This window comes from Manis pentadactyla, chromosome 2 (genome assembly GCF_030020395.1).
Source record: "Manis pentadactyla isolate mManPen7 chromosome 2, mManPen7.hap1, whole genome shotgun sequence".
Taxonomy (NCBI): Eukaryota; Metazoa; Chordata; class Mammalia; order Pholidota; family Manidae; genus Manis; species Manis pentadactyla.
The window spans coordinates 99,913,013-99,932,666 of record NC_080020.1 but is presented as its reverse complement, the minus strand read 5'-3'; the positions used below and the strand labels follow the sequence as shown (position 1 = coordinate 99,932,666).

Sequence of the window (19,654 nt, the reverse complement as noted above, 5' to 3'; positions counted from 1 at the left end):
GAATGTGTACCCTGCTTCCTTTGGGTGTGGAGTTCTGTAGATGTCTGTTAAGTCCATCTGTTCTAGTGTGTTGTTCAGTGCCTCTGTATCCTTACTTATTTTCTGTCTGGTGTATCTGTCCTTTGGAGTGTGTGGTGTCTTGAAGTCTCCTAGAATGAATGCATTGCATTCTCTTTCCTCCTTTAATTCTGTTAGTATTTGTTTCACATATGTTGGTGCTCCTGTAGTAGGTGCATATATATTTATATTGGTTATATCCTCTTGTTGGACTGACCCCTTTATCATTATGTTGTCCTTCTTTATCTCATTACTTTCTTTGTTTTGAAGTTTATTTTGTCTGATATTAGTACTGCAACACCTGCTTTTTTGTCCCTATTGTTTGCATGAAATATTGTTTTCCATCCCTTGACTTTTAGTCTGTGCATGTCTTAGAGTTTGAGATGAGTCTGTTGTAAGCAGCATATGGATGGGTCTTGCTTTTTTATCCATTCTATTACTCTGTGTCTTTTGATTGGTGCATTCAGGCCATTTACATTTAGGGTGATTATTGAAAGATATGTATTTATTGCCACTGCAGGCTTTAGATTCGTGGTTACCAGAGGTTCAAGGGTAGATTCTTTACTATCTAACTGTCTAACTTAACTCTCTTATTAAGCTATTATAAACACAGTCCGATGATTCTTTATTTCTCTCCCTTCTCATTCCTCCTCATCCATTCTTTTCATGTTAGGTGTTTTATTCTGTACTCTTTTGTGTTTCCTTTGAGTGTTTTTTTGAGTAGTTGATTTTATTTTTTGCCTCTAGTTAGTATTTGGTTGGTCTGCTTTCTTTGGTGTGATTTTATTTTCTCTATTGACATCTATTTAGCCTTAGGAGTGCTTCCATCTAGAGAAGTCCCTTTAAAATATCCTGTAGAGGTGGTATATGGGAGGCAAAGTCCCTCAACTTTTTCTTGTTTGGGAATTGTTTTATCCCTCCTTCATATTTAAATGATAATCATGCTCGATACAGTATTCTTGGTTCAAGGCCCTTCTGTTTCATTGCATTAAATATATCATGCCATTTTCTTCTGGCCTGTAAGGTTTCTGTTGAGAAGTCTGATGATAGCCTGATGGGTTTTTCTTTGTAGGTGACCTTTTTTCTCTCTTTGGCTGCCTTTAATACTCTATCCTTGTCTTTGATCTTTGCCATTTTGATTATTATATGTCTTAGTGTTGTCCTCCTTGGGTCCCTTGTGTTGGGAGTTCTGTGTGCTTCCATGGTCTGAGAGACTATTTCCTCCCCCAGTTTGGGGAAGTTTTCAGCAATTATTTCTTCAAAGACACTTTCTATCCCTTTTCCTCTCTCTACTTCTTCGGGTACTCCTATAATGTGAATATTGTTCCGTTTGGATTAGTCACACAATTCTCTTAATATTCTTTCATTCTGGAGATCCTTTTATCTCTCTCTGCCTCAGCTTCTCTGTGTTCCTGTTCTCTGATTTCTATTCCATTAATGGCCTCTTGCACCTCATCTAGTCTGCTCTTAAGTCCTTCCAGAGATTGTTTTATTTCTGTATTCTGCCTCCCAACTTGAACCTTTTGTTCTTGTGTATTTCTCTGCAGGTCCATCAGCATGGTTATGACCTTTATTTTGAAATCTTTTTCAGGAAGATTGCTTAAATCTATCTCCCCTGGCCCTTTCTCGGGGATTGCGTAATTGTGGACTGGACCAAATTCTTCTGCCTTTTCATGGTGATAGAGGTAGTTGTAGGCAGGTAACGCATGTGTCAGCTGGGAGAACAAAGTCCTTTACTGCTTGTTGGTCACCTTGCCCTTCTCTGCTACCTGTGTCAGTTACCCGCACCTGGCGCAGCCTCCGGGTTAATCCCCTAAGCTGCTGTGGGCAGGGTTGCCGTCAGGGTAGCTCAGAGCCCATCAGGGAGTGGCAGGCACACTGGGTGTGCTTTCCTGTGAGAATGGCGCCCCTTTGTGCCTTGCCCTGGTTTCCTCTGCCTGTGCTGAGCAGCTGCGTGTTGGCGGTGCCCTCTGGTTCTGGCTGGGGTGGCTGTGTGCGGGAGGAGATTCTGGGTGGTTGCTGTGGGTGGGGCCACTCTCCGGCTGCTCCACTGCTGCGAGCAGGAGCGTGCAGCTGCTCCCTGGCTGCTCCACTGCTGTGTGCATGCGTGCGGCCGCTTCCCGGCTGCTCAGCCACTGCGTGTGCATGCAGGGCCACCCTTCAGCTGTTCGGCCACTGCGATGGGGCTGTGCCGGAGGGTGAACAACTGGCAGGCTGTTTATTGCCGTGAGGGACTTCAGAGCTGCGCTGCCTCCCAGGGATCTGGGGCGCCTGAAGTTCCCCGGGATTCCCAGCTGCTGGGCTGAGTGTGCTGGGATGCTTCCGTTCAGCTGTGAGGCCCTGTCCCTTTAAGACTTTTAAAAAGCACTTGCTTTTCTTTTGTCCCAGGGGAGCCAGCTGCAGGGACCCGCTCCAGATTTTTCTTTTCTGTTTCTCTAATACCAAGCACACTGTGCAATGTGTGTCTGCGCTCCCGGTGTGAATTACTAGAACTGGTTATTCAGCAGTACTGCACTTCCACTCCCTCACTGCTCCTACTCCTTTCTTCCCACCGGGGAGCTGGGGTGGGGGGAGCGCTCGAGTCCCACCAGGCTGCAGCTTGTGTCTTACCTCCTTCGTGAGATGCTGAGTTCTCGCAGATGTAGATGTAGCCTGGCTATTGTACTCTATCCTCTGGTCTCTTTTTTAGGAATAGTTGTGTTTGTTGTATTTTCAAAAATATATATGGTTTTGGGAGGAGATTTCTGCTGCCCTACTCACGTCGCCATCTTGGCTTCTCCTCTCAGTATGAGTTTTGATTGTAAAATGTTTTTGCTTGGGGAAAAAATGTAAAACTTTAATTTCAACAATGCTCTCATACAGAAATTTGGGCCTAGGATGTAAACTCTTGGAGCAGTCACATTTGTTCCTGACTTTAGTTATTTCTGAATTTTGAGGTGCTTTTCTCTTTTTTGTGTGACCTGATAGCTCCCAGGGTCTGTGTGTGACACATGTGACTCAGAGGTGGAGTTCTGCAGCTCTGGAGGTGCTGAAGGAGTTGCATTAATTTTAGAAGAGGACTCCATGTAATAATGCTGGAGAAACTGAAGAAGGGACCAGACTTTAGTTGGTGATGTGAATGGGGCTGATTTCTGGCTAGGACTGACTACTCAAATGAAGGGATAAAGGAAGATACTGTTTGCATTTTAGGACTTAAATTTCTGTGTGGGAATAAAGGAGGAGGAGAGATTTTGCTCCTAATTCAAATTTTATATGACACACTGTCTCATGTAAGCTGTCTTATCAGTTTATTTGGGCAACCTAACTCAGTTGTATTTGACATGGAGCCTAGAATAGGAGACAAAATCTTGATATTCTGTAAAAGTTGATGAAATACTCTGATACATTTCAGAGGATTCTGAGCATAAAATGAAAGAGATATTAGTAAAAGCTTTCAGGGGCTAGGGAAGGAAAACATGTAAGTGTCTGCATGGTACCCTAAACTGGACAGTGAAGAGGCATTTTCAAGGTTCATAAGTTGTCCAGTAAGTTCATTTGAATAGCAGACCTCACAGATATTTGAGAAAATCCTTACCACGTTAAAACAAAAAAACCCTACAAGTATTCATTTCCTTGAGGAGATAAAAGACCAAAAGAAGTGTATTCTAGTATACCCTAACCCTAACCCTAAACCTAACACCTTTCTTTTGTCCCAGAGCAGCTGAATGTGGATCTGGATCCCTGTTTTCCACAAGTGGCTGTAATCTCAGTCTCTCCAAGTATTCCACCTGTTTTAACTTTCCAACTCCACTAATCTCCAGAGCACCATTCAATGTAGGTTCCTGCTTCCAGAGTAAATATGTAGGGCTGAGTTTTCAGTAGTCCTAGGCCTCCACCCCCTCCCCACTCCATTTCTCTTCCTCCTGCTGGTGAGCTGGGGTGGGGGAAGGGCTTGGGTCCTGCTGGAGCACGGCTTTGGTATGTTACCCTCTTCTGTGAGGTCTGTTCTTTTCTCCAGGTATATGCAGTCTGGTGCAGCCTTCTTTCCTGTTGCTCTTTCAGGATTAGTTGTATAAACTATATTTTCGTATTATATATGGTTTTGGGAGGAGGTTTCTGTCTTACCTCTCAAACCACCATCTTTAATCCTCCAGAACAAGCACATTTTTAAGAACCAAATAATATAAATAGTGAAAAGTGCTGTGAAAAAAAATATTAGAAAGTGTGTGTGTGAGACTAGGGTGGGGTGGATTTAGATTAGGTAGAGAGGAAAGGCTTCTCTGAGACAATGACTAATGATCCCAGACCTGAAGGAAGCCCAGCCAGACATCATGTGCAAAGGTCCTGAGGAGGGAGCAAACTAAGATCAGGACAACAGGAAGAAATACAATGTGTTAGTTTCTTACTGTTGCTGTAACAAATTACCATAAACTAGGTGGCTAAAAGCAATAGGGATTTGTTCTCTCACAGTTCTGGAGGCCAGAAATTAGAAGTCAAGGTGTCAAGTAGGGCTGTTCTCTTTCTGTAGGCTCTAGGAGAGAATCCATGCCTCTTCTAGCTTTTGGTGGCTGTTAAGTATTCTTTGGCTTATAGCTACATCTCTTTCTACTGTCTTCATGTGGCCTCCTGTGTTCCAGTTTTTACTGTATGCCTCTCTTATAAGGGCATTTGTGATGACAATTAAGGCCCATCCAGATAATCCAGAGTAATCACATTTCAAAATCCTTAATTGTATCTGTAAGAACCCTTTTTCTAAATAGGATAACATTTATAGATTGCAGGGATTAACATTTCATATCTTTGGGTGACATTTCAGCCTACTACACTTAGTACGGCTAAAGAACAGGGAGATAAGATGAGTGGTAGACAATGAAGGCGGAGAAGGAGAGGGAGAGGAACCTGGAGGCAGTTGTGGACAGAGTTAATAGGACTGGATGTACTAGATAAGTGGGTGGGGAGTAAGAGTAATCAAGGGTGATTAACATAAACAACTAGATGGATAATGGTGCCAGTAACTGAAATGGTGCATCTGTGGAAAATGAACATATTTGGGAAGGAAAAAAAAAAGAATATTTCTGTATTTGCTATGTTTGAGATGCCCATGAAAGCAAGTGAAGTTGCCAGTCAGTAGGTTATACGAATTTTTTGCTTAGGAGAGGGATCAGTGCCATAGATACAAATTTGGGAGTGTTCTGTATATTAATGGGTTTAAAGTTATGAGATTAGGTAAAGTCAGATGGTATAAAACAGACTTAGAGGGCTTTGCCATGAGCTCTGGGACACTCCACCTTAGAGGTCCACTGGAGGAGCTAGCAAAGGAGTTTGAAGAGGGGGTGGCTGATGGGGAGTGTTTCTTAAGCCAAAAAAAGAATGTTGTAAAGAGGAAGGAAATAGTCATTTCAAATGTGGCTGAGAGCTCTGGTTATATGAAACATGAAAGTAGTAATTTTATTACATGATTTCCTTATTAAAAGCATTTTCAGTGCAGAGCTGAGGATAGAGGCTAGACTAGAGTACCTTGAAGGAAAAATGGGATGTGAGAAAGAGGAGTTAGCAACTATAGACCTTTTGTTTTCAGAGGGGCAGAGAAGTGGTCCAATAGTTGAAGAGAATATAAAGTTATTTTTAAGGTAATGAAAAAGGTTAAGAATTTTTTTATGGTGAATTCTGAGAAAAAAATTCAGATGTTTTATTTCAAAATTTGACTTGGAATTTATAAATTCCATGTATGTGGGTTGTTAAATTCCACAGCTTGAAGATCATCTAATAACAGTATTTCATTTTTTTAGTGCCAAAGTGTTTCATTATCTTTTGTCGGCTTTATAACACTTAATAAAACCAGCCCTTTTTGGTTCTGTTCACTCAATGATACTTTGGCTACTAGAAAAGAGAAAGAAGTCTTCAGGGTTTCACTTTAAATAGGAAAACTGGGTTACTCTTCTTATTTGTCTTAATGTCTATGGTAACCATAAATTGGAACTTTTAACTGTAGTAATTAACAAAATCCCAAGGCATTTTAAGGATGCGCTTTCTGTTTTTAATAACTCAGAAAAGTAATTGGGTGACTCTAAACCTTTATAAAAGTGGTTGTGAAGTCATTTTAGTGTCTTTTGTGAAAGAAATTTTACAAAAAAATATTACCTGAAGATACCTACCTTAGTGCACTCCCTCCAGCTTTGGGTTTATTTAAAGGAAATTATTTGAAGGAATATCATGACCATTGTAATGCAGTCAGTTAATTGTAAGGTATCATCTGTAAATTTCAGGTCACTTTTCATTCTTAAGTTATTGAATTCTGATTTTCATGTGCAAAAATTTCAGAGTTCTATTCTGAAAGTTTTGCCCTAAATAGAAGCTTAATGTGAAGGGAAATAAAGGAGCAGATTAATGATGATATGGACACTGTAGGAGTTAAAAATGAGAGAAAAAAGTTACTCAAGTTTTGTTAACCCAGACACACCCTAAGAAATGTTGGAAGAGTCCAAAATTAAGTTGACATTTAGCTACCGATGCTATTAAAGTTGAATGTTCTGAGTCCAACAGCCATTATACTATTGTAAAATGCATAAGCATTAATAACGAATAAATTTGGAGGGGGGTACTAAAGAAGAGAAAAAGGGATAGTCAGTTTTTAAGATCAAGGGCAATCTCCAGCTATTGCTGCAAAAAGTTTGATTGAAATTAACCATGAGTATCCTGACCCTAGTAGGTGACATACACCACTTCACTGCATTTGTAGTGCACTTGCAGCATACATACACACATACATGCACACACACACACACATTGTTTTTAGTGCATGTGTGAGGTTTTTAGAGTAAATTCCTTTTATAAAAATGTGAACACAATTTGTTTCACTTTATATAAACACAACTGAAGAGTTTTAGGGATAAATTTCTGTAGTACTCTACTATAGAAATTGTCTGCTATTCTCCTGTGCCTTACTTTCTGTGCAGTGTTGATGAGTATACTGTAAAATACCAAACTCTGTAAACTGTGTTGCATATTGGCAGGCATTGATTTATTCATGTATTTCTTTGATCATATTTTATTTAATAGTAGTATTTGCTTATACTTCTCAGGTTTTTGGGTGGCTAAACCTAAGTCAGGTGTCAGCAAACTTTTTCCAGAAGGGCCAGATTAGATTTTGCAGGCCTTATGGTATCTGTTGCAACTTTGCTATTGTAGTGAGAAAGCAGCCATAGATATCCTGGATTAATGAGGTTGCCTGTGTTTTAGTAAAACTTTATTTACAAAAACTTGTGGCCCACCAGATTTAGCCCATGGCTGCAGTTTGCTGACCACTGTTTTCAGTGATATATTAATATGCTATACATACCATGTTAAAGTTAATGAATGTTAATTTAAAAGTTAGTTATGTTAATAAAGGAATATCCAGTGACCCAGAAGATCTTCAGTCTGCTATTTTGTTTTGAATAAAACCCAGTTGTTAAATTTTTCTAATATTTGTGAGTTAGATGACTCATTCTCATTATTCAAAGATATACTGGTATTTTCTTCCTTGTTACAGGATACATATTCTTCTGGAGCAAATGGAGACACTTCTAACAGGACTCCAGCTTTATCACCAGGTATGTGTTAAGCCAAAAAGGTAGAACCCTTTTTAGGTTAAGGCTTCATCTAGTTAATGAGCAGAGTAGTAGACATCTTGTAGAGGCTATTTAAAAAATTTCCTAGTGAGAATTCATTCTGACTTAGATGTTTAGGATGGGGCCACTTCTAGCTAGAGAAAGGTACAGTGGAGAGAGTGTAGAACTATAAACTATGTTATTTGATTTAGTGGGTTTCCTGTAAACATCTTTGCCCAGCTAGGAAGTTGGCTTTCAGGTTGCTAGGGAAATGTTAGGATTCCTGACACAAGGGAGGAGGAGATTGGACTCTAAGTTTGATGAGGCAGTGGTAGTGACCTGTCAGGATACCTGTTATTTAAACCAAACCTGCCATAGCATCAAGATTTCATGACTTCTTTGGGATCTGAACACTAATTTAGGAAATGTTCTAGGAGAATAAGAGAAGCAAGTCAGGATAAGGGAGCCACTGTTTTTCCCCCACCTGTTTCCCCTGGGTTGCCTAAATATTTTATAGTGTTGATGTGGATGGGAAGAAGGGTGCAATTGGTAAGACTTGGACTAGGAAGTTAAACTCATGGCTTAGTCTTCCATTTTGTTGAAGTCCAAAGCAGGCTGAAATGCTATTTCTCCTGTGTATTTTCAATTGTTTTGCTGTGGCAAAATACACGTAAAATTTATTAACCATTTTTAACTATACAGTTCATTGGCATTAAGTTTATTCACATTGTTGTGTAACCATCAACACCATCCACCTGTAGAACTTTTTCATCTCCCCAAACTGAAACTTCACACCCATTAAACAATAACTGTCCATTCTCTCCACTCCCCAGCTCCTGGCAAGCTGCCATCCTACTTTCTATAAATCTGAGTTACTAATGAACTTACTATGAGTCTCTGAATTTGAGTAACTATTACTATTAAGTCTGTCTAGTGCAAGAGAGAGGGCTTGGTACACCAGGTAGTTTCAACATTTCTTTCATCAAAAATTAGTGAATGAAATAAAACATTTGATACTCAGGGGAGCTACTGGCTCACTGAAGCCTGTCTTAAAGTGAAAAAACCTGTGAAAGGTAGTTTCTAAATGTGAAGGGGAGTTTGAGAATAGAGTTCATTAGGTTAAAGCAAATTTAATTCCTGTGCTCACCTTAATTTCAGAGTAATTCTCTTGATAGAAGTTAAGTTTAGAAGAGATGCTTTTGCTATTGTCAAGATACATTTAACTTTCATGAACATTTAAATGAAGTGGTTTAATATGGAGTATTCAGATTCTGAAAAGTTCATAAAAATTGCTGCCTGCTGAAACCTCAGTAAAAGGCTAAAAACCTCAGTAAAATGTTCTACCATGTGAACCACATGCACACATGTGTACCTGAAATACTAAAAAACAAATGGGTGAGAGTAATCTATACCTTTTAACATGTCTATCTGTGTCAGGAGAAACCTTGTTCTTTGAGGTGTCAGAGGCTAATTTTTGTAAAGGAATGAAAGTTTAGGTCTATAGTATATTAAAGCATAACATTGTTTTGTGGTGAAATCTTCAAGAAGCTAGACTGAAATTGCCACCAAGTAACACAGCCAAAGCTTAGCATTAGACCTCTGAATGTTCAGGCCAGTGAAATGAAGTCAGGTAAAGAAAAATGTAGATTGCCTGCTTACCTTCTTCTGGATAGCAAGTTCTTTTGTAGCTATTTATTTGTTTGATTTTATTTTTATTAAGGTATGATTGATATACACTCTTATGAAGGTTTCACATGAAAAAACAATGTGGTTACTACATTTACCCATATTATCAAGTCCCCACCCATACCCCAATGCATTCACTGTCCATCAGTGTAGTAAGATGCCACAGATCCACTATGTGCCTTCTCTGTGCTTGTAGCTCTTTTTTAACTAAAAATTTTTTTCCATGGAAATAGATTTTCTTATTACAGAAATACATACCAGGCCAATGAATGTATACTAAGCCAATAATCTAAGCATAAAACCCAAAGCCAACAGAAAACCCTTAAATGTAGAGGTAAAAAAAATAAAATGATTTGAAAACCTACCCTCCGGATTTAGCCACTGAGAACCTGTTGACTCTGATTTTTATATCTCTGCATATATTACCTCGGACATAATTATATTCCACGGGGCATATTATATTTATGTTCCTTTTTATCATAACTATCTTGCTTTTTCTTTGCTTACCTGCCCTTCCACACCCATTTTATGATCTTAAAAGATTAGATGTTTCTTTTCATTGTCTATTTCACAAAAATGGAATCCTTTTACACTGAATCTTGAGTTCTCTTAATGACAAGTCATGGAAACCCTACTAAGTCAACTGATATAGTCTAATTCTTTCCTAAATTCGTGAAAAAAAAAAATTCACGTTGGTTTTAAAATGTCAAATAGTAACTTCACAGCTTATAATCGAAAACATTTATTCCTCTTTCTCTTTCATCGTTTTGATTTCCTAGTATGGAGCATGAATGTTTATCTCCTCCCCTTTTCCCTGCAGACCCCACTCATGCTCCTTCCCTTCTCACACTCCTAATAGCACACTTTTTGCCTAAAAATGTATGTTCAGTTTTTATATCATCTTTGTACATATCATTTACATATGAGCCAATATTGCATGCAATATATTATGGTTACATTTCCTTTATTTTTCACTCTTTCCTTTTTACTAGAGTTAGTCATTACCTTGTTTTGTTTACTGCTAATTATCTCCCAAACCCTCTGCCAGACACACAGATATCCGTTTTGAATTAATGAGAATAACATGAGAAAAGAAACTGGATGTCAGTCTTATATTGATTTTTATGTTAGGCTTAGGCTCTTCATCTTTAAAAAAAATAAGCTCCGAAACATGGAAATTAGCTGTTACAAATGTATTTGTTTGTATTTGTCTGCAGAACTGTTAAGGCCAGGTTTTTTTTAGAAATTTTAAATTGAATCATAGTATACACACAGATTCAGTATTTTTAACTGAGTAGGCTACACATCATAAATGTATAGCTCACCGGATTTTCTTGAGCTGAACACATCCTTGTCATTAGCACCCAGATTATGAAACAGCATTAGCAGAACCCTGGAAACCATCCCATGTCTTCCTTCAAGGCATCATCCCTCTGTCTAGGAGTAACTACTGTTCTGATTTCTAACAGCACAGATCGGTTTTCCCTACAAATAGGAGTCAGATAAAATGGAATCGTATGTTCTATTGTGTTCTCTCCACTTTATTAGAAGTAGTTATGGATTATTCATGGATATGCAGTTCATATATATAGAATCATATGTTCTATTGTGTTCTCTCCAACTTATTAGAAGTAGTTATAGATTATTCATGGATATATAATATTTCACTATGTGGCAATACCATAAATTATATTGATGGACATTTGGGTAGTTTTCTATATTTTCATATTGTGGATGGTTCTGTAATGAATGTTCTAGTATATCTTTTGGTGGATGTAAAAATCTTGTTACTCAGAATGCAGTTGGCAGACCAGAAGCATTGATGTCACCTGGGAACTTCTTGGAAATGCAGAGTCTCATGCTCTATTCAGAACTACTCCATCAGAATCTATACTTTTACAAGGTAGTCAGACCATTTCTGTGCACATTACTATTATAGTTACACAATTTCTGTTTGGAAGACTAAACATTGATGATTTATAAACGTTCCATCTTTCAGCTACTTGGGATAATGAAGGTAATAATATCTAGCTGCCAAATAGCTACAAGCTACATTTGATGGTTGAACTCTTGAAATGTGACTAGTAGAACTGAGGAACTGAAGTTTTAATTAATTTAATTTGGAATTTCAATAGCCATAAATTTGGGGAGAGCCTTGCACACATTAGAAACTAGCATTTGGAGAATTAATTAATTTTTCTGTCTGTGTCCTTGCCTAGAATGTCCTTGTCTTTGTAATGTCACTTTCCCCTTCCTCTCTACTGTTTGCCAAAAGCTTGGCTCCTTAGTGAAAGTGAAACTGATACTTCTTTCATATTGGGATCCCTTGAATGTTGGAACAATTAGATTTTGAATAGATCTTTCTCAAGTTGGTGTCTTGCCAATGGGTTTCAGCCCTGGACAAGTTAACTATGGATTCAATGTGACCAAAGAAATGACAGTAGAATGTTCTTGGGGTGAGAGGGTTATACTCAAACTTTATTTCCATAGTGGCAGGTCAATCACTGGAATCCTGTCCACTCAGAGGGAGTCTGTATGCAGCAGGCTGGTCTCTGCCTCTGGGCCTCTCTACCCCCACAGCCGCCTCAGTCTCTGTCCTTGTGGCACTGCCACCACTCCAGCCTCTGCTCCTCTGTCCTGCAACCTTGCAGCTGTGCCACTGTGTTGCCCAGAGTACTGGGCAAAGCTCTTTATGTAGAGTCAATAACAGCATATATTGCCCACATATGTGTAGTGAGCTAGCCAGCTACAGCTAGGTGAGAATTCTGGCTACAAGAATCTTCACTTTATCCAAGTTGGTTTTGAGCTTTCCATGATCTGAGAGCATTTCAGTGTAACCTGATTTCTGCTGCCTAGAACTCAGCATGCTTTAGGATACTTGATGAAATGTCTAGCCTCATCAAGAGAAGGAAACTGGTAAGAATTATGATGTGAGAATCTAACTAGAGGAGAGGGGATATGTGACTTAAATATTTTTTAGCATTTTTTATTTTTGGAGGGTTTTTTTACCTTGTTAAATGTGTGGCAACTAGTAAGAGTTAAGAATTCAAAGAATAATTGTTGTGTTGTGGTTTTATTGTGGAAAATTTATTGAAGACTTTTTTATAAAAAGGAATACCCAGGAGCACCAACATATGTGAAACAAATACTAACAGAATTAAAGGAGGAAAGAGAATGCCGTGCATTCATTTTGGGAGACTTCAACACACCACTCACTCCAAAGGATAGATCCACCAGACAGAAAATAAGTAAGGACACAGAGGCACTGAACAACACACTAGAACAGATGGACCTAATAGACATCTATAGAACTCTACATCCAAAATCAACAGGATACACATTCTTCTCAAGTGCACATGGAATATTCTCCAGAATAGACCACATACTAGGCCACAAAAAGAGCCTCAGTAAATTCCAAAAGATTGAAATTCTACCAACCAACTTTTCAGACCACAAAGGTATAAAACTAGAAATAAATTGTACAGAGAAAGCAAAAAGGCTCACAAACACATGGAGGCTTAACAACATGCTCCTAAATAATCAATGGATCAATGACCAAATTAAAATGAGATCCAGCAATATATGGAAACAAATGACGACAACAACACAAAGCCCCAACTTCTGTGGGATGCAGTGAAAGAAGTCTTAAGAGGAAAGTATATAGCAATCCAGGCATATTTAAAGAAGGAGGAACAATCCCAAATGAATAGTCTAATGTCACAATTATTGAAACTGGAAAAAGAAGAACAATTGAGGCCCAAAGTCAGCAGAAGGAGGGACATAATAAAGATCAGAGAAGAAATAAATAAAATTGAGAAGAATGAAACAATAGAAAAAATCAATGAAACCAAGAGCTGGTTCTTCGAGAAAATAAACAAAATAGATAAGCCTCTAGCCAGACTTATTTAAGAGAAAAAGAGAATCAACACACATCAATAGAATCAGAAACGAGAAAGGAAAAATCACGACGGACCCCACAGAAATACAAAGAATTATTAGAGAATACTATGAAAACCTACATGCTAACAAGCTGGGAAACCTAGGAGAAATGGACAACTTCCTAGAAAAATACAACCTTCCAAGACTGACCCAGAAAGAAACAGAAAATCTAAACAGACCAATTACCAGCAACGAAATTGAAGTGGTAATCAAAAAACTACACAAGAACAAAACCCCCGGGCCAGATGGATTTACCTCGGAATTTTATCAGACATACAGAGAAGACATAATACCCATTCTCCTTAAGGTTTTCCAAAAAATAGAAGAGGAGGGAATACTCCCAAACTCATTCTATGAAGCTAACATCACCCTAATACCAAAACCAGGCAAAGACCCCACTAAAAAAGAAAACTACAGACCAATATCCCTGATGAACGTAGATGCAAAAATACTCAACAAAATATTAGCAAACCGAATTCAAAAATACATCAAAAGGATCATACACCATGACCAAGTGGGATTCATCCCAGGGATGCGAGGATGGTACAACATTTGAAAAACCGTCGACGTCATCCACCACATCAACAAAAAGAAGGAAAAAAACCACATGATTGTCTCTATAGATGCTGAAAAAGCATTCGACAAAATTCAACATCCATTCATGATAAAAACTCAACAAAATGGGCATAGAGGGCAAGTACCTCAACACAATAAAGGCCATATATGATAAAACCACAGCTAACATCATACTGAACAGCGAGAGGCTGAAAGCTTTCTTTCTGAGATCAGGAACAAGACAGGGATGCCCACTCTCCCCACTGTTATTCAACATAGTATTGGAGGTCCTAGCCACAGCAATTAGACAAAACAAAGAAATAGAAGGAATCCAGATTGGTAAAGAAGAAGTCAAACTGTCGCTATTTGCAGATGACATGATATTGCACATAAAAAACCAAAAGACTCCACTCCAAAACTAGTAGAACTAATATCGAAATTCAGCAAAGTTGCAGGATACAAAATTAACACACAGAAATCTGTGACTTCCCTATACACTAACAATGAACTAATAGAAAGAGAAATCAGGAAAACAATTTCATTCACAATAGCATAAAAAAGAATAAAATACCTAGGAATAAACCTAACCAAGGAAGTGAAAGACCTATACCCTGAAAACTACAAGACACTCTTAAGAGAAATTAAAGAGGACACTAACAAATGGAAACTCATCCCATGCTCCTGGCTAGGAAGAATTAATATCGTCAAAATGGCCGTCCTGCCCAAAGCAATCTACAGATTCGATGCAATCCCTATCAAATTACCAACAACATTCTTCAACGAACTGGAACAATAGTTCAAAAATTCATATGGAACCACCAAAGACCCTGAATAGCTAAAGCAATCCTGAGAAGGAAGAATAAAGTTGGGGGGATCTCGCTCCCCAACTTCAAGCTCTACTACAAAGCCACAGTAATCAAGACAATTTGGTACTGGCACAAGAACAGAGCCACAGACCAGTGGAACAGAATAGAGACTCTAAACATTAACCCAAACATGTATGGTCAATTAATATATGATAAAGGAGCCATGGACGTACAATGGGGAAATGACAGTCTCTTCAACAGATGGTGCTGGCAAAACTGGACAGCTACATGTAAGAGAATGAAACTGGATCACTGTCTAACCCCATACACAAAAGTAAATTTGAAATGGATCAAAGACCTAAATGTAAGTCATGAAACCATAAAACTCTTAGAAAAAAACATAGGCAAAAATCTCTTGGACATAAACATGAGTGACCTCTTCATGAACGTATCTCCCCAGGCAAGGGAAACAAAAGCAAAAATGAACAGGTGGGACTATATCAAGCTAAAAAGCTTCTGTACAGCAAAGGACACCATCCATCAATAGAACAAAAAGGTATCCTCCAGTATAGGAGAATATATTCATAAATGACAGATCCAATAAAGGCTTGATATCCAAAATATATAAAGAGCTCACACACCTCAACAAAGAAAAAGCAAATAATCCAAGTAATTAATGGGCAGAGGAGCTGAATAGACAGTTCTCTAAAGAAGAAATTCAGATGGCCAACAGACATATGAAAAGATGCTCCACATCACTTGTTCATCAGAGAAATGCAAATTAGAATCACAATGAGATATCACCTCACACCAGTAAGGATCGCCATCATCGAAAAGACAAACATCAACAAATGTTGGCGAGGTTGTGGAGAAAGGGGAACCCTCCTACACTGCTGGTGGGAATGTAAATTAGTTCAACCACTGTGGAAAGCAGTATGGAGGTTCCTCAAAATGCTTAAAATAGAAATACCATTTGACCCAGGAATTCCACTTCTAGCAATTTACCCTAAGAATGCAGCAGCCCAGTTTGAAAAAGACAGATTCACCCCTATGTTTATCACAGCACTATTTACGATAGCCAAGAAATAGAAGCAACCTTAATGTCCATCAGTAGATTATTGGATAAAGAAGATGTGGTACGTATACATAATGGAATATTATTCAGCCATAAGAAGAAAACAGATCCTACAGTTTGCAACAACATGGATGGAGCTAGAGGGCATTATACTCAGTGAAATAAGCCAGACAGAGAAAGACAAGTACCAAATGATTTCAGTCATATGTGGAGTATAAGAACAAAGAAAAACTGAAGGAACAAAACAGCAGCAGAATCACAGAACCCACGAATGGACTAACAGTTACCAAAGGGAAAGGGACTGGGGAGGATGGATAGGAAGGGAGGGATAAGGGTGGGAAAAAGAAAGGGGGCATTACAATTAGCATGTATAATGGGGGGGGTACAGGGCAGGCTCTACAACACAGAGAAGACAAGTAGTGATTTTACAGCATCTTACGCTGATGGACAGTGACTGTGAAGGGGTATGTTGGGGGGACTTGGTGAAGGGGGGAGCCTAGTAAACATAATGTTCTTCATGTAATTGTAGATTAATGATACCAAAAAAAAAAAGAAACACCTACTATATTAAAAAATATCACATGCATAAATTATAAAGCTTAGTAAGTATTTTGAACCACAACCCATTCTAAGAACATTACTAATACTGTTAGATAGGCTATGTACTCTTAATCTGTCCTGTCCAGTCCCCATCTTGCATTGTTTCTTACTCTTCCTTTTTAAAGCTTTATCACATATGTATATCCTCCCAAACACTGTATTTAAGTTTGCTTCTTTGAGTTTTATAAAAAATGACACCTTAATAATCTTTGTTCTGCCATTTGAATTTTTTATTCAGTATTGTTACTAAAGCATATGGTATAAACATATGCCAGTTGTTAATCCTACTCTAGTGTGAAAATATACCACACATATATAATGTATATAATACTATGTAATATAGAACACAATATAAATAGTACTCTGTTGTGCAACTGTACTACATATTTTTATTCTCTTCTTGATGAACATTTGAATTTTCTTTTTTGCTGTTATGAATAAAGGTGTGATGAATATTCCTTTTTTTCTAGCTTGTGTGTTTCTGAGTTATGAATGGTATTGAATTATACCATACACTTTTATTTATGGAGATAGTTTTTTCTTTTTAATGTTAATGTTAATTACCTTTTTAAAATATGTTCTGATGTTATAATATTTTGCATACTGGAATAAATCCAACTTGGTCATAATGTGTCATGTATTCAATTTCACTGTTGAGTTTTGTTTGCTAATATCTGTTTTTGAGATTTTACATCTACTTGTAAGGAAGAGAGGTTTTTGTCTGTCCTTGTCACATCAAAGTTATGTTGGCCTTGTGGAATGAGTTGGGAATAATTCCACTTCCAATTTCCTGGAAGAGTTGTATGATGCTGGAATGATTAGTTCTTTGACTGTTTGGTAGAACTCACTTGCAAAATTGTATCTCGGCATGATGATTTAAGTACTGATTCAATTTCTAGAGGGCAATTTGGTTTGGTTTGTGTTTATTGCTTCTTGAATCAGTTTTGAGTTAATTTTCTTGGAATATTACCACTAATTTTGAGTTTTAATGTTAGTAGATTACAGTTCATGATAATTTTGTTTTTACTGTAGTACTAAACACATAACATGAGATCTCTCCTCTTAACTTTAAGTGTACAGTACAGTATTATTGTTAACCACAAGCAGCGCATTGTTGTACAGCAAGAGTTATAGAACTTTTTTGTCTTATATAACTGATACTTTATACCCATTTAACAGCAGCTCCCATAGTTTTTGAGGTTATTTCCTTTTACTTTTTTTTCATTCCTAATACTATTCATTTGTGTCTTTTCTGTTTTTTTTTTTTTTCCCCTCCCTTGATCACTCTCCTAGTGATTTGTCACTCGGGCAAGTCTTTATTGTTCTCTTCAAAGAACCAGATTTTGCCTTTGTTGAGTCACTTCATTTTGTTTCCCATTTGATCAGTTTTTGTTCCTTTCTTTTTTCCTTCCTTTTGTGTGATTTATTTTGTTCTTTTTCTAACATTCTTACTAGTTGAGATGACTGTTTAGCGCATTAATTTTGAGTTTTTATTTTCCAGTATAAAAATCTTTGTACTGATAAGTAACATTTTTGTGAGACAATTCTGAGTATTTTTCAAGTTCCATTATAGTTTTTTTCTTTGATTCATGGGTTATATGAAATACTATAAATATGCATTTCCAAATAAAAGAGGATTTTTAAATAAGAATTTTTTGTATTTAATGACTTCTAATTCAACTGAATTATTTTTATTAGAGAATTTTGTGTTTTTGATAATTGATTTTTGAAATTTGAATTTGCATTGTGGTCTTTCACATAGTTTTTATAAACCTTCTGTCTGTTGTTGAAGGATGTCAGTTCTTTAATGTTGAATGCTACATAATTTTGGGAAAGTCCACAGTATTTTATGGATACTGTAGTTTACCTATTCTCCTTTGATCATTTTTTTTTTTGCTATTACAAAGAGTGCTTATAACAACATGTTTATGTGTATCTTTGTTACTATCTGAGTATATCCAGAGGAGAAATTCATATGAGTATACTTTAAAAATATATATTCTTTTAAAATTGTGATCAAGATCCAGCTTTTTTTTCTTTTTTTTAAATAATTGGAAGTTGGTACCTTTTTATGCCTGCCTTTACCTACTCCTCCCTTCCCTCTGCCTCCACCCCTCTGGCAACCAACAGTTTATTCTCTGTATTTATTATTAGTCTGTTTCTGTTTTTTGTTCATTTGTTTTCTTAGATTCCACATGTGAATGAAGTCATACGGTATTTGTCTTTCTTTGTCTTATTTCACTTAGCATAACAACCTCTAAATCCACCCACTGCAACAGCAAATAGCAAGATTTCATTCTTTTTTTTATGACTAATATTCCTTTGTGTATATATACCATATCTTTGTCCATTCATCTATTATTGGACACAGGTTGCTTCAGTATCTTGGCTATTGTCAATAAGCTGCAGTTAAGCATAGGGATACATATATCTTTCTGAATCAGTGTTTCCAGTTTCTTTAGGTAAATACCCAGAAGTAGAATTACTGGATCTTATGGTAATTCATTTTTCTTTTTTGGGAACCCTCCATACTATTTTCCATAGTGACTACACCAATTTGCATTCCCACCAACAGTACACAGGGCTTCCTTTCTCCACATCTTCGCCAACATTTGTTATTTGTTGTCTTTTGAATACTATCCATATGACTGATGTGAAGTGTTATCTCATTGTGGCTTTGATTTGCGTTTTTCTGATGATTAGTGATGTTGAGCATCTTTTCATGTGTCTGTTGGCCATCTCTGTGTCTTCTTTGGGAAAATGTCTATTCAGGTTCTCTGCCCATTTTTTAATCAGATTTTTTTGTGTGTGTTTATGTATTTTGGATATGAGCCCTTTATTGAATGTATCATTCACATATATCTTCTCCCATTCGGTAAGTTGCCTTTTCATTTTTTTTTTTTTTGGTGATATATCAAAATGTTTATTATATTGTTAGGAAAAAAAGTTATAATGCAACATATATAATAATAAAATTCCATTTCTGTGAAGATGCATGTGTCTGTGTGCACACATTTTTTTTTGGTATCATTAATCTACAATTACATGAAAACATTATGTTTACTAGACTTCCCCCATCACCAAGTCCCCCCCACATACCCCATTTCCTTTGCAAAAACTTTTTAGTCTGTTGTAGTCCCACTTGATTATTTTTGCTTTTGTTTTCCCTTCCCTGGGGAGACAAACCTCCCCCACCACAAAAAAAATAACTGTTAATGCCATTTTCAACAGTTCACTATGTATGCTCTCTTTTAGGAGTTTTATATTTTCAGGTCTTATATTTAGGTCTTTAATCCATTTTGAGTTTATTTGTGTGTATGGTGTAAGAAAGTGGTGTTCTTCTTTCTTTTGCATGTAGTTAACTGTCC

At 37.3% G+C, this 19,654-nt stretch overlaps 1 protein-coding gene across 1 annotated transcript in view; it reads left to right on the top strand.

Annotated features, from left to right (window-relative positions):
* Nucleotides 1-19,654, top strand: part of DDX4 (DEAD-box helicase 4) — a 100,843-nt gene that overhangs the window by 6,669 nt on the left and 74,520 nt on the right. The window contains exon 2 of the mRNA XM_057495138.1: nt 7,568-7,628. Within this exon, the coding sequence (XP_057351121.1) occupies nt 7,568-7,628 (61 nt within the window). The remainder of the gene's footprint in view (nt 1-7,567; nt 7,629-19,654) is intronic.